The sequence below is a fragment of the Lygodium microphyllum genome, chromosome 10, assembly GCF_053477565.2.
Source record: "Lygodium microphyllum isolate KBCC chromosome 10, Lygodium_microphyllum_v1.1.10, whole genome shotgun sequence".
Lineage (NCBI taxonomy): Eukaryota > Viridiplantae > Streptophyta > Polypodiopsida > Schizaeales > Lygodiaceae > Lygodium > Lygodium microphyllum.
In genome coordinates, this window is record NC_141144.1 from 28400790 (window position 1) to 28414915 (window position 14126).

A 14126-nucleotide genomic window follows, 5' to 3' on the forward strand; every position below is an offset into this window, starting at 1 on the left:
GAAATTTAATAATTAAATAGTATAATATAATCCATGTAATATAATATTAATGTAACATAACATAATATAGTAAACTAGTTTTATTTTCACATCCTCATCTCAGTCATGAGACTTGTTATTGGATGTATGTTTTTGGGTCTCTATTTATACAGATTCTCTTAGTTGATCAAAATCTATTGTTCTCTTGACGTTAGCACGAATTTAGGTTTCCTTTCTTTTAGCCTAACAAAAAAAATCCTATGCCCCTTTAGATTTGGTTCCCCATGAAAGCCCTAGATTTCTAGGAATGAGCCCAACTTCTTTTGACATCTTAGAGAAGAAACATCAATTCCAACTTAACATTAAAGAGAAGCATCTAATGAACCACCTACAATTTTGAGCTTTCCTTTTAATTCCAATACTATTACTCTTTTGAATTTTCTAACATCAAAGCCACCACAATGATAATCAAGGAAACGAAACACACAATTACAATGGTGCAATCCCATGAGTTGCCATCACGTCATACCTAGGTGGCATGGAGAGGCTATGGGAGTTGGGCGTCAACGAGAATGAGTTGGACATGAATAAGGCAAAGGCATTCAGATGATATGACATAAAATCTCAATGTACTTTACTAGCTACTCAACCAAAAAGATTTGATATTACTTTCAAATGACGATGTGGATTGATGTCAATTTTCATATCAAATATGTGACTTGCATATGTTGTTGAAAAAAATTCAAAGTATTGATCCTATGTTGGAGGTGTGAGGATCCAATAGATGTTAAGGTCACAATATTAGAACATTCTACTAATCACACTTGTCCATGAAACTACCAATTTGGAGTGCTATTTTATGAAGTAAAGGATGATAGGGATGTGGTGAGCAATCTTTTGGAAATGACTTAAGTAGGTGATGTGGTGTAAGTGCTTATTGAGAAGTATCAATACAGTTTTTCAATATACCTCTCAATGTATCAATGCTAGATATTCATTTTATTTATTTGTAATAATTACTTGTGCACATGCTCTAGCATTGAAGATATCAAGAGGTTAACCATTAATTAGAACTTAAAGTCAATTGTGTCTATTCATGTGATGAACAAGTAGTAACTTGGAGTATTTGCTTTTCAAATACCTATCCTCTTTTGTTATGAAAGTTGAATTCCAATGCACCATACCAATTGTTTGATGAAGGAAACTTCCAATGAAATGAACTTTTAATTGAAAAACATTTGTTGAGCAATTAATACTACATTGTAATTTGACTTTTACCTTTTTTATCAGCATGGATGTTTATATGCTATGGTGTATACATTTATAAAAATTGATAGCTTATAGCTAATGTAATTTATAGTCATTCTCCCTAAGATAATTTTGTCAACTCTTTCACAAGGCATATAGCCTTGTATAGCCTTGGGTCCTTTGATATTTCTTAGTATATCTTAGGTAGGACAAACTTCTATAAGTCCACCATATGTAGCATATCAACATATGGCTTACCAACCGTATAATTTTATGCACATTGCACCATAGTATGTTTTAGACACCAAGCTAGCACATCTTACAACAACTTTGTGTTGCAGATATATACTCAATAAATGCTCTCACCTTTGAACAACTACAATTTCTTTGAAGAGTTGCTCATACATTTACAAGTCCCTCTTACACATAGTAAACAATCACAAATTGCATTGCACAAATACCATCAGTGCCCATTGCAACTTTGAATGAAACCATCTATACATAAAATGATGCTCCCTTATAAATGTAATTACACATAGTTTGCATCCAACAATGCTTATTGTACAAATGGGAATTTCCCTGTATCTTTCAATAACAAAATCAAGGCATCTGCAACGTAGGGAGCCCCCCCCCCCCCCCCCCCCCCCCCCCCCCAACACACACACACACAAAAACAACTAACAATCATATATTCTCTAAATGTGTTCATTAGTTTCCTCTTTCAAAGGTTTGTCAATAGCTTTTCAAGAAATAGACAATTGTAGACATATGGCCATTACATTAACTAATGGCTTTTTGTAAATTATCCATCTATCAAAAGTAATCAGCCAAACATTGGAATATAATAAAATATTGTGTATTTTGAAGATAATTTGATAGAGCTTTTAGTTTTGCCAAAGACTTAGTGCATATTTTATTACAATGAGTAAAAGCCTTTTTTGTAAATTTAAACAATGCATCTTGATAAATAGTATTTCTAATAGCATTGAAAGCTACACAATGTGTAACAAGTGCTTTAGTCATTAGATTCAAATCTTGTATATTATGATTGCCTTAGGCTTATCTAACATCATAATCTCCTAAATTTTTGGAGGAGACTAGAATTTGCTACATTTGTGCCAACACCAAACAAGTTTCACAAATCCTAGTGACCTCCTTAGTAAATTCATGTCCACTATTATTGTAATGTAACCTATCATTGGTAGCATTTACCATTTCAACATAACTCCTACACCATCTTTTTTGCCACCCATTGTGCTTATTCTTGAAAAGGTAACAAACATGATAATTATAATAATGTGTAGATTATATAAATATTACTAAATTATTTATTATTAATATTATTTTCCTATTTAAATGTATTTAACTTGGGTGGTAATAAGGTTAGATTTTTACTCACAACAATGGAAAGGGGTTATGCTTTTTGTTTAGAAATAAAAATGTGGTTTTCTTCTAGACCCACCACAACTCTTACCATCCTCGCACCACAAAAGGAAAATATTGGCCAATGGAAGTTGTTCTACTTTACACTTGGCAAAATTTGATTCAACAAAAGTGTGCATGAAAATTTGTGATTAGTTGCTTTTGAAACATAAAAAAACTATTTCCTTGCACTTCTCCTTACTGCTAGTATGAAAATCCATCCAAGGGGATGGGAAGAGGAAGAAGGTTATGTGCTTGAGTGCCGTGTGGTAGGAACCACACTTCCCACCACCACATGGCCGGGGTTTCTACCCTAATGATTAGTTCCCTCCACCACTACAAAGACTAATTTTTTTGGAGCTAGTTGTTGCGATCGTGGGCTAAAACTTTTTGTATCTATAGTTGATGTTGAAGAGACTTGGAACTAATTTAAAAAATTGAATTTCCAAGTTAAAGAAGCTTACCAAGTTAAAGGGTTTGCAAATTCAAAACTTCGTAATCCATTAAAGAGTAAGTAGATAATGAAGCATCATACATGATTGAGTCACACACGAAGGTCCCTCTCCATGGAAGGGAAGGGTGAAAATTTTATTACATTGCCTCATATTGCTTCACTTGATTCAGGAAGGGGTGGTTATGAAACATGTGAAATTGCTTTATTGTGCTTCCCAACCCACATTAACATGCATGTTTATCTTGGCTTATAGTATCCACATGAAAACTTCTTTATACCCTCCCACTATTTGTTAGTTACCCTTATTTTGCTTAGCATGGATTAAACCCCTAGTTCGCATAACTCTATGAGTTAATAGATATGCTACTTATATAATTTTAGTTTTTTTATTTTTTTCTCTTTCTTTCATGATATGATAAAGGTGGATTAAGGAACCGGTATCTTGAACCCCAATGCGAAGCACTAGGAGAATAGTGATGCAAGCACTAAGAGAATCATATTGCCACTTAAGACATGCATCAAGATATGAAATGTGTTAACTGATAGTAATAGTAGTGCTTCAAAGTTTGGCGCAACGTCGGGAGGAGACTAGGTGCAAGGTGCCTTAGGCATATTATTAAAGAGAGGCTTTTGTGGGTGTACACATGGCATTGTTAGGTCGAGAGAGAGAGAGAGAGAGAGAGAGAGAGAGAGAGAGAGAGAGAGAGAGAGAGAGAGAGAGAGAGAGAGAGAGAGAGAGAGAGAGAGAGAGAGAGAGAGAGAGAGAGAATTTTAATTTGAAGGAGTGGATGAACTTGGCTAAAGGCATATGAATTCCAATGTACATGTTAAGTATATAATGATGAATACTAGTATGCACCTCAACTTACAAAATTGTTGATAAAATTCATGTCTGATAGGGAAAAGAGGTGAGTTTGGTTGAACACTCCTCAATTCTTTTAATGGGGAGGAGCGTGGTGTCATTGTGCAACATTGTTGGGACAAAGACAAAAAGAGACATTTTACAGCCTTAGGATTTGCCCATTATCCAAGGTTAGAAAAGATTGTTTGAAGGTTGAAGCTTGAAATCTAAACATCCAAAAAGAAAAAGAAACCATGGATTTAGGGAGATCCGTTTAAGGATAATGAATTACTAGCATTCCACGCATGCGAAGGAATGAAGCCGTGAGCGAATTTGTTGTGCAATCATGCGGTAACTTCGCTCAACAATCCATTTCTCATATTTCTCTCTCCTCTTTTTCCTCTCCGTTTCTAATTTTTTAATTTACTCTCTCTCTCCCCCAAATTCCCTGTCTATTTTTTTTCTCTTTATCTCTTTCTCTACCTTCTATTTTAGTTTATTTTTTCTTCTCTCATGGTTCTCTCTCTCTCTCATTTTTTTCTCTCCCCGCTTTTCTTCTCTCTCTCTCCCCTTTTATTCTCCCCATCTCTCCTCTCTTTTCCTTCTCTCTCCCTCTTCTCTTTTTTCCTTCCTTCTTCTTCTTCTTCTTCTTCTTCTCTCTCTCTCTCTCTCTCTCTCTCTCTCTTCATTCTCTTTTTAAATTTTTTCTTTTCTTTGTCTCTCTCTTTTTCTTCTCTTTGCGCTTTTCTTCTCTCTCTCTCTCTCTCTCTCTCTTTTCCTTCTCTCTTTCTCCTCTATTTTTTATTCTCTCTTTTTAAATGTTATCTTTTCTCTCTCTATAATTCTCTCTCCATGTTCTCTCACACACACATACACACACACACACACACACACACACACACACATTCTTCCCACTAGTTTCTCTTAAAGTATATAAATTTGATATTTTTCCTATATATAATTCTCTCTTTATATGTATATTCTCTCTCTTCTTCTCCTATCTCACACTCTCTCCGCCCCCTTTTCTTCTCCTTTCCTTTATTCTAATTTTTCTTTTTTTCTTCTCTCCTTCTCTCTCTTTTAAATTTTATCGTTTTCTTCTCTCTCTCCCTCCCTCTCTCTCTCTCTTCCCCCTCTCTCCTTCTCTCTCTCAAAAAATAATTAAATTATTAAAAAAAAACATTTCTCTTTTTTCCATCTCTCTTCCTTTTTTCTCTTTCTTATTCTTATTCTTATTTTCTCTATTTCTTTTTCTCTCCTCTTTTTTCCTTCTCTTTCCTCTTTTTTTAAAATTCTTTTCTCTTTAATTTTTTTCTTTTCTCTTTCTTTTAAATTTTATATTTCTTTTCTCTTTAATTCTCTCTCTGTGTTCGAATTCTCTCTCTTCTTCTTATTTTCTCTCTCCTTTTCTTCTCGATGTCTCTCTCCCCCCTCTCTCCTCTCTTTTCCTTTTTTCTTTTCCTCTCTCTCTCTCTCTCTCTCTCGTAAATTTTATATTTTCTCTCTTTATAATTCCCTTTCTCTCAGTTCCCCCTCTCTCTCTCCTTCTCTCTCCTCTTCTTTCTTGTTTGCTCTTTGTGTGTGTGTATATATATATATATATATATATATATATATATGTATCTCCTTATTTTAATTGAAAAAAGTTTAATCACAGAGAGAGAGAGAGAGAGAGAGAGAGAGAGAGAGAACCTAGCCTTTCTCAATCTTATTCTTTTTATCATTCTCCTTCTTCTTCTTCTTCTTCTTCTTCTTCTTCTTCTTCTCTCTCTCAAAGTGTGTGAAAAATTATGTTTGAAAAACTTTAAATTAGAAAAATATTTAATTAAAAAAATTAAATTAAAACCTTTACCCTAATTGAGAGAGAGAGAGAGAGAGAAAACCTAAGTCCTACATATGAGAGAGAGAGAGAGAGAGAGAGAGAGAGAGAGAGAGAGAGAGAGAGAAAGAACTTAGGCCCTACACATGAGAGAGAGAAGAGAGGGAGAGAAGAAAAATGTTTAATTTAAAAGGACTATTCTCTTTCCTCTTTCCCCTCTTTCTCTCTAGTCATCTTCTTTTTCTTCTCTCTCTCTCTTCTTCTATCTCCCTCTCAAACTTCTCTCTCAGTCTTCTTCTTTTTATCATTCTTATTATTCTTCTCACTCACTCACTCTCTTCTTCTATCTCCCTCTTAACGTGTGTGAAAAACTATGTTAAAAAAACTTTTAAAAATATTTAATTAAGAAAGTTTAAATTAAAAATTTTAATCTAACTGAAAGAGAGAGAGAAAATTTTGATTTAAAAAATAATTGCTTTAATTAAGAAAAATAAAATTTTCCACTCCAACTCCTCCAAACGAACCGAGAGAGAGAGAACTTAGGCTCCACACATGAGAGAGAAAGAGAGGGAGGGGAGAGGGGAGGAATTTAATTAAAAAGAGGAGGGGAAAAATAAAGAGAGAAATTATAAGTGAGAAAGAAAGGAGAGGGTTTTAATTTAAAAAAGAACTTTGAAAAGTAGGGGGAAGGCTTTAATGAAAAAATGGAGGAGGAAGAGAAAATGAAAGAATACAAATGAGAAAGGGGAGAGGGAAAGGAGTTTTGATTGAAAAAGGAAGGTTTGGAAAAAAAGATAGGTTCGAGAAGCACTCTAAAGGTTTGGGGCTTTCCGAACCTATACCAAAAATAATATAATAATAAAAAGTAAAATCTGTTTGTACTTTGTTACAAAATTGTTTTTACAGGTTCGAAAAACAGAAGTATGGAGGGACCAGAACATTTAAACAGCGGTTTTTTAAATTAGGAAAAGAGTAAGAGGATAATAGTCTATTAAACCGGGGCTAAGTTAAACCGGGGCTAAATATTCAAGATCAAATAGAGCTGCTCTATAAAGGAGAAGCCTTACTTATTTTGCGGGAAAAGTAGGTTCAAAATAGTCGAATTTAAGGTGGTTTTTTGGAAACTTAAAGAAGTTATTTGATGTTATGGACTGAATCAAGACATTGCAATCAAGACATTAATGCATTGTAAATATGATTATTAGTCACTTGCATACCTCCTAACATGCATTGCAATCAAGACATTCATGAGCATTGTTGACATGAAAACCTTCATTGCGATCATTTAAAAAAAACTACCTTCGATACGCTCGAGGATGGCGGTTGAGGGATTGGCTTCAGTTATGCACCTCTTCTCTCTTCACTGCTAAGGCTGCACAATCACTCGTCAATGCAAGGCCGATCCTTTTAGCAGCCCACACGATAGTGTTGTGGACGATCCTTTCAACGGCACGTCGATGGGGTCAACCTGCAAGCCTCAGGACTATGTGCCACAATAGTGTTGTGGATGATGGCGATTCACGGTTGAGGTGGACAGCCGGATGCGCGCTTTTGGCTCCACCGATTTCAAGCAGCGAGAATTGTCATATTTCCTGCTCCCGGACTCGGACTTCAACGCGCCTCTCGGCTCCCCGCAAGCATAAAACCTTCGCGCCTCTCGGCTCCTCGCAAGCATAAAACCTTCCGTCTAGGACGACGGCGATGGCGAGCAGCGACCCCGTGGCAGCAATGGTGATGGCGATGGCGAAGGTGGGGTCCTCAGGTTTTCGCCCAGGCTGAGGCGATGGCGTTAAAAACCCAAACAGTCGGACTCCAGTCGGGACTCCAGTCGGAGGAGCCCTCCCCCCTCCAATCCATCACGCACCACGCGTGCAAACCCAGCCCGAAGTACCCCCCCCCCCCCCCCCCCCCCCCCCGTTACTATGATGCCCTGCCTCCTGCCGGCGAAAATACCGCATGGCCTGTCAAATCGACGGAAGGCCACCCTTTTCCGGCGGGCCGGCCCCGTCCTCCCCCCCGCCGAACCGGGTTTCCAATATGGGGCCGGGTTTACTTTTTAGGCGGGGTTTACTTTCTTGGCGGGGTTCAGGATCTGGGCCGGGTTTACCCTGGGCGAAAAAGTAGGGGCCTAGATCCCCCCCGCGATCCACGGGCCCCCCTCGCCGTCGATCCCAACTCTCGGGACCCCGTGGCACATAGTCCTGAGGCCCGCCACCAGCTTCTCCTCCCACCTCCTCCTTTGAGAATCGGACCACCATAGCCGTCATCTGTCTCCTCCATTATTATATAGGGCAAGCAAAGAGACGGATGCCTTCTCCCATTCCATCTCATTGAGACATTCGTGCCTTGCTTTATCCAGCATTGTACTGTTTCTCCTGCGGCATTTTGCTGATCTTCTTCTTCCCTTGCAAACCATTCCTGCGGAGATCCTTTCTGTGCCAGGCATCGGCATCGTCGTACTCCGTTATTCTCCTCAGGACAGAAGAAGAAGAATCATCAACACACGCTTGAGAGAGAGAGAGAGAGAGAGAGAGGGGGAGAGAGAGGGGCATAATCATCGCCTGCTGACTCCGTTGGCCTTTGAGTGCGGTTGTTATGCGCCAAGGAATCCTGTTCTGGGAAAAAAAAAACCTCACGAGGCAGTGCGAGAGAATCGTTCAAGCGTGCCTTGTGTTGCCTGCACATCGCTCGTCATGGCCTCTTCTAAATACCCCGGCAGCGCATTCACGAGCTGCTCTTTCAGGCGCAGCTTCTTCCTTATCCTCCTCCTCCTCGTGTTGGCCTGCGCCTTGCCTACCATCTCCAGCAGGCCTTTGCTTTCGGGGCCAACGCCTATAGTCACTCATCATTCGGAGCCGGTTTTAGAGAATAAGCTAAGTGACAAACATCCCGTACGCCATAGCCTTGAGCGGTAAACATTCCTCTCTGCTTAATTTCTCATCATTATCTTTGCATTTCTGCCTTTTACAGTGGTAGATTGCGTACCTTGTATCCTGTTTTCGAGAATTCCCGTTGTCAGAAATTGCAATATGGCTTCTCGTTTTGTCTAAGTTCCCCTTTCTTCTTCATCCTTTCGATTGAAATTCTCTTCGTAAATTTTACACTCCTCAAGGCTCAAGCTGAGAATATCATGCGGTTTGCTCCTTACGTAGCCAAAATGTGCGATTTGCCTGCAGCAACTTCCCTGCATTTTCACAGTTTCTGTCACGCAGTAATTAGACTTGCACCTGACATGCTCCCTACTGTTGATACAGCAGAACCTCCAATTCCAACGCCACGCGGCGCGAGTTAGGCTACTATACTGCCGCTTCTTGTGAAACTGGTAACCCCATTGATGATTGCTGGCGCTGCGATCATGACTGGCACTCTAACCGCAAGAAGCTCGCTGATTGCGCCATCGGCTTTGGCCAAAATGCAATCGGTGGCCAACACGGGGACTATTATGTTGTCACCGATTCTTCTGATGATGATCCAGTGACTCCCAAACCTGGCACATTGCGTTATGCTGTCATTCAAACCGAGCCATTGTGGATTATCTTCGCCGCGGATATGACAATCCAACTGAAGGAGGAGCTCATTATGAACAGTTACAAGACCATCGATGGAAGGGGGCACAATGTTCACATAGCCAACGGCCCTTGCATCACGGTCCAGTACGTTTCCAACATCATCATCCATGGTCTCCACATTCACGACTGTAAACCCGCAGGCAATGCCATGGTACGAAGTTCTCCCACTCATTATGGTTGGAGGACCATCTCAGACGGCGATGGAGTTTCCTTGTTTGGAGCCAAAGATGTGTGGGTGGACCATTGCTCTCTTGCAAGTTGCACTGACGGACTTATTGATGCGATCATGGGATCGACTGATATCACCATTTCCAATAACCACTTCACTCAACACGACAAGGTATGTTGTCTTCTGACTAATTCATTGCATTGCAGCAAATAAATTTCTATTTAGTACACTTGCTCGACATCACATAAATGGCTATTATGCTCAAGCAGCATCTGTTCCTTCATTTTAAAACAGGTAATGCTATTAGGACACAGCGACTCTTATGTTGCTGACAAGTCGATGCAAGTGACAGTCGCCTTCAATCATTTTGGGCAAGGGCTTGTTCAGCGTATGCCAAGGTGCATTTCAATACCGTTACCATCCCGCCTAATTGCTACTGTTACTGGCAGAGAATTCATCTTTCGGAATGAACGTTTACTAGTTCCTTCACCTCACATATTCTTAAATTTTATATATGTGTTCTTTCACCATGTTACATGTTGCTATGTGCATGAACATTAGTACCAAACTTTAATCTACATTCTCTTCCCCTCAAAGCTAACAAGTATAGTTTCTCGCGTCAATGTTTATTTATAAATTCTTAATAACAGGTGTCGACACGGATTCTTCGAGATTGTCAACAATGATTATACTCAGTGGGAGATGTATGCGGTTGGAGGAAGTGCCGCTCCTACGATTAACAGTGAAGGGAACAGATACACAGCTTCATCAAATCCTTTTGCAAAAGATGTAAGTGCTCATTCGTGAATATGGATCTTATCTCTGAGCTAGAGTGCAAAAGGAGGAGGCCAAAACGGATTATCCTAACAATTTTGTATTTGCCTAATGGTTGTTAAAGTTTCAATGGTTTGAGCTGGTTTTGCATCAAATTATTGGAGGAATTGATGTAATGTAGGTAACAATGCGCATCGATACACCAGCGGGTGAGTGGGAGGGTTGGGACTGGCGTTCAGAGGGGGATTTGTTTCTGAACGGGGCATACTTTACCCCCTCAGGAGCAGGGGCTTCTCCCAACTATGAGAAGGCAGCAAGCATGGGCCCCAAGTCTTCGGCGCTGGTGGGGATCCTGACAGCCGACGCAGGAGCCTTGAGTTGCAGAAGCGGGTTTGCTTGTTAACCCCTCCCCTTTCTCCTTAATCTGTGTTTCTTGTTGTAGTATCACGTTTGCAACCTCGGCCTTTGTGATCGAGAAGATTCGTAGTTCAATCTCAGAAGCACAGGCGCAGATGTGTTGTCTAAATTAGACTGCCGTCCGTCAGCATCGTTGTTGATGTTGCAAGAAAATCAGCGTAGTGTGTTAGCCTCCCCCATTTTTGTTGATGTAGCGCGCTTACATGCTTTTTGCATGTCGATGTTTCTCAACAAAGAAACCCAGGCAGACTTTCATGGCTATGGAAGGCCTTCCCCCCAAACTTCAAAGCCAAATTGTCTTTCTAGCGGAAAGCATGTGGAAGCTAATTTCGACAAGGAAAGTGAATAAAGAGTCCTGCAAGCATTTAACTTCGCGTTTTATTGTCTTAGATTTGCAAAACTCCCCAAAAAGCAAACAATGAATACCATAGAGAAAAATCTTTCCACAAACAACCTATAATATGAGAAAGGCATATACCTTAAAGAGGAAAATCTCTCCACAATGAGTCTATGATATGAACAAAGTTACATCAAAATTGAGAAGGAAAATCTCTCCATAAACAATCTATGATACGTATAAAGTTACAAAAAATTGAAAAATAAGAGAGGTTATATATTAAAATTGACAAACTTCATTAAAGCATTTTAGGGCATGCTCCTTTAGGTTTGACAAAGACATGTTTGCAAAGCTTTCTTTTGTGAGTAAGAAAGTTATAATGAGTAGGACTATTGCATACCCTCTATTAAATCATCTAGTCCCACATGAGTGAAGGTATGCTAATTTGATCACTTTAGGCTTTAGATCAAGAACCCCTCCTCTTCTCCATGATCCATGAATGATTTATTGTCAAGGATCCAATTGTTTAAAATCTCTTACCTTGGTGCAGGACTTGTTATCCATCTCAAACTTCACCATCTGCACATTCTCGATCATTATCATCACCATTATCTTTATCAAAGCTACTAAGATTAAGCACCATCCTTTTGATCTTTTTACTATCTCAACCATTTAACGTGTGAGCTGCAAAACAAAGAAAACCCTTACCTACATGCGTACTTTCAATTGTCGATCTTCAATTGTCATGGAGACTAGTGGAAAAACCTTCTCATCCTTGAGGTACCATAGACAAGACTTCTCCAGGTATACTTCCAATCTAAGGATCTATTTTGTTGTTTGCACTAAATAGACGATAATTTGACTATGAATTGTGCTTTACAGTGGGAATGAAACAAATGCTTATTTATGGAGGCTCCTAATGTATGCAATACATGTAGCCAACATTTGTGCCCATAAGAAGCAAGAGGGGCCTTTCAATCAACATCAATGGCTTAATACCTAACTTGAAATTACAAGTTAACAATTCAAGCTAGATGCAAGGTCTCCTTCAATATATATATGTGTTACATCATTGTATTCTATGCAATTTTCCAACTCGAACTTCAAAAGGACCAGGCTTTATTGATATACGAATCCTAATATAGGCTAGAGAATTGATTATATGTTAAAAAATCTTGAGATGTAGGAAACTCCAACTTTTGAAAGCAGGATGTTGATTGACATCATAAGTAAGGTTTATTCAAAAATTTTGTTAAGAGGATCCTTTGAAGTTTCCAAATTCGAAAGGGTTTGTTATTCAAGACAACTCTAATGAAAACATGCTATTTCTTCTTCATGCAAAATAGCACCATTTATTTATCCAATAATAATGTTGGATCATGGCTCCATCTACCAATAATGCATGGGATACCTTTCATATTTTCCTACATTAAATGTGACAAAGCTAACCTTATGAACTTGACAAAGCTAACCAATAATGCATGGGATACCTTTCATATTTTCCTACATTAAATGTGACAAAGCTAACCTTATGAACTTGGAAATGTTAATAATGAGATACTAGAAAGGAAGAGCTAACCCAATCTTGATTTGAATAGAAAAAGGCTTTAAATTGTTATTACTACTACGTATGATGTGCATGGAGTATTGGGCATATATCTATGTTAAATAATTTTATTTCATAGTTCTTGATTTGGATTTCACATTGTTTTTGACTCCATTTAGAGTTACCTAGAGCAAATGCATTTGTTGAATCAATCTCTTAATGAATATTTGTTTGTAAATTTGTAAATGTTACTTATTAGCCATTTATTTTTACTGAAATCAAACTTATTCTATATAGTATAATTGTAGGATCATCCTCAACCATTTAAACATCTTCATTTTTCATCATTAAATGTATGCTTTCCTCTAAGCTCTATGTTCTCAAAATTGTCAAGGTATAAAAGAATAGGGTGCATTTACACCAATGGACTTTCTAGAGATTCTTTCAATACCACAAAGCATTGTAGATTGTCTTCAAATCTTTTCCTTAATTCATGAATTCATGAATATAGAACCAATGACCCCATCACCATATTAGAAAAGTTTCATCTTATTTCAACATGTCCTAAGGATTTTGTTTGAAGCAAAGAGACTTCATTTTTAAAATATAATAATCATGCTTAATCTATGAAAAATCTTGAATCAAATTTGAAGGCACATATGTTTCCTTCACATATTGTAAAAAGGGTTTATTTTAGATAGTGTTTAAAACCTAAGCTTTTACTGTTTCAATGGATTATATCTCACACACACACACACACACACACACACACACACACACACACACACACACACACACACACACACACACACACACACACACACACACACACACACACACACACACACACACACACACACACACACACACACACACACACACACACACACACACACACACACACACACACACACACACACACACACACACACACACACACACACACACACACACACACACACACACACACACACACACACACACACACACACACACACACACACACACACACACACACACACACACACACACACACACACACACACACACACACACACACACACACACACACGTATGTGTGTGTGTGTGTGTGTGTGTCTTTTAATTGTCCAAATTCTCTTTATAATTAGGGCTCAAATTAGTTTCACCCTCAAGAAAGCTCTCCATTCATCTTCTTTTGTCCCCAACACCATTTATGTAATGTTACAATATCTTGCATGTTATCTAATTCCTTTAGCTTGGAGCATTTGTTCATAAGGGGTGCATTTCATGACACTCTAAGAGTAGGTTGGGAGCATCTTTTACTTTCTTTTTGCAAAACAAATAGTGAGGTGATGCTCCTAAATTTTAACCCTATCTTTCACTAACATCCCATTCAACAAGAATCTCTAGAGAATAAGTTAATTTAGGTGTTTATGCACCTTCTAAAGCTTCTAAACCTTCCAAATCCTTAAATACCAACATTTGATCATGTTAAGGTGAAGTCCCTTTTGAAACTAATCATAAAGTTGGCTATGAAATCATCTTTGCAATTTTGAAAATTTCTTCCAT

At 38.4% G+C, this 14126-nt stretch overlaps 1 protein-coding gene across 5 annotated transcripts; it reads left to right on the forward strand.

The window, feature by feature from the left end:
• Positions 1–7798: 7798 nt before the first annotated feature.
• On the forward strand, positions 7799–12432 carry LOC148029831 (putative pectate lyase 18). 5 transcript variants are annotated; one of them, XR_015692105.1, is made up of 7 exons: positions 7799–8674; positions 9018–9672; positions 9796–9899; positions 10152–10290; positions 10457–10665; positions 11580–11833; positions 11912–12429. XR_015692105.1 is itself a non-coding variant. In XM_087686138.1 (6 exons), the coding sequence occupies exons 1-6, from the start codon at positions 8457–8459 to the stop codon at positions 11710–11712; spliced, it is 1458 nt and encodes a 485-aa protein (XP_087542264.1). In that variant the 5' UTR covers positions 7799–8456; the 3' UTR covers positions 11713–12432. The 5 variants fall into 5 exon arrangements, 1 of the variants encoding a protein (XP_087542264.1); XR_015692106.1 differs by having other exon boundaries at positions 9021–9672; XR_015692107.1 differs by lacking the exon at positions 7799–8674 and adding an exon at positions 8713–8922 and having other exon boundaries at positions 9021–9672; positions 11912–12430.
• The last annotated feature ends 1694 nt before the right edge of the window (positions 12433–14126 follow it).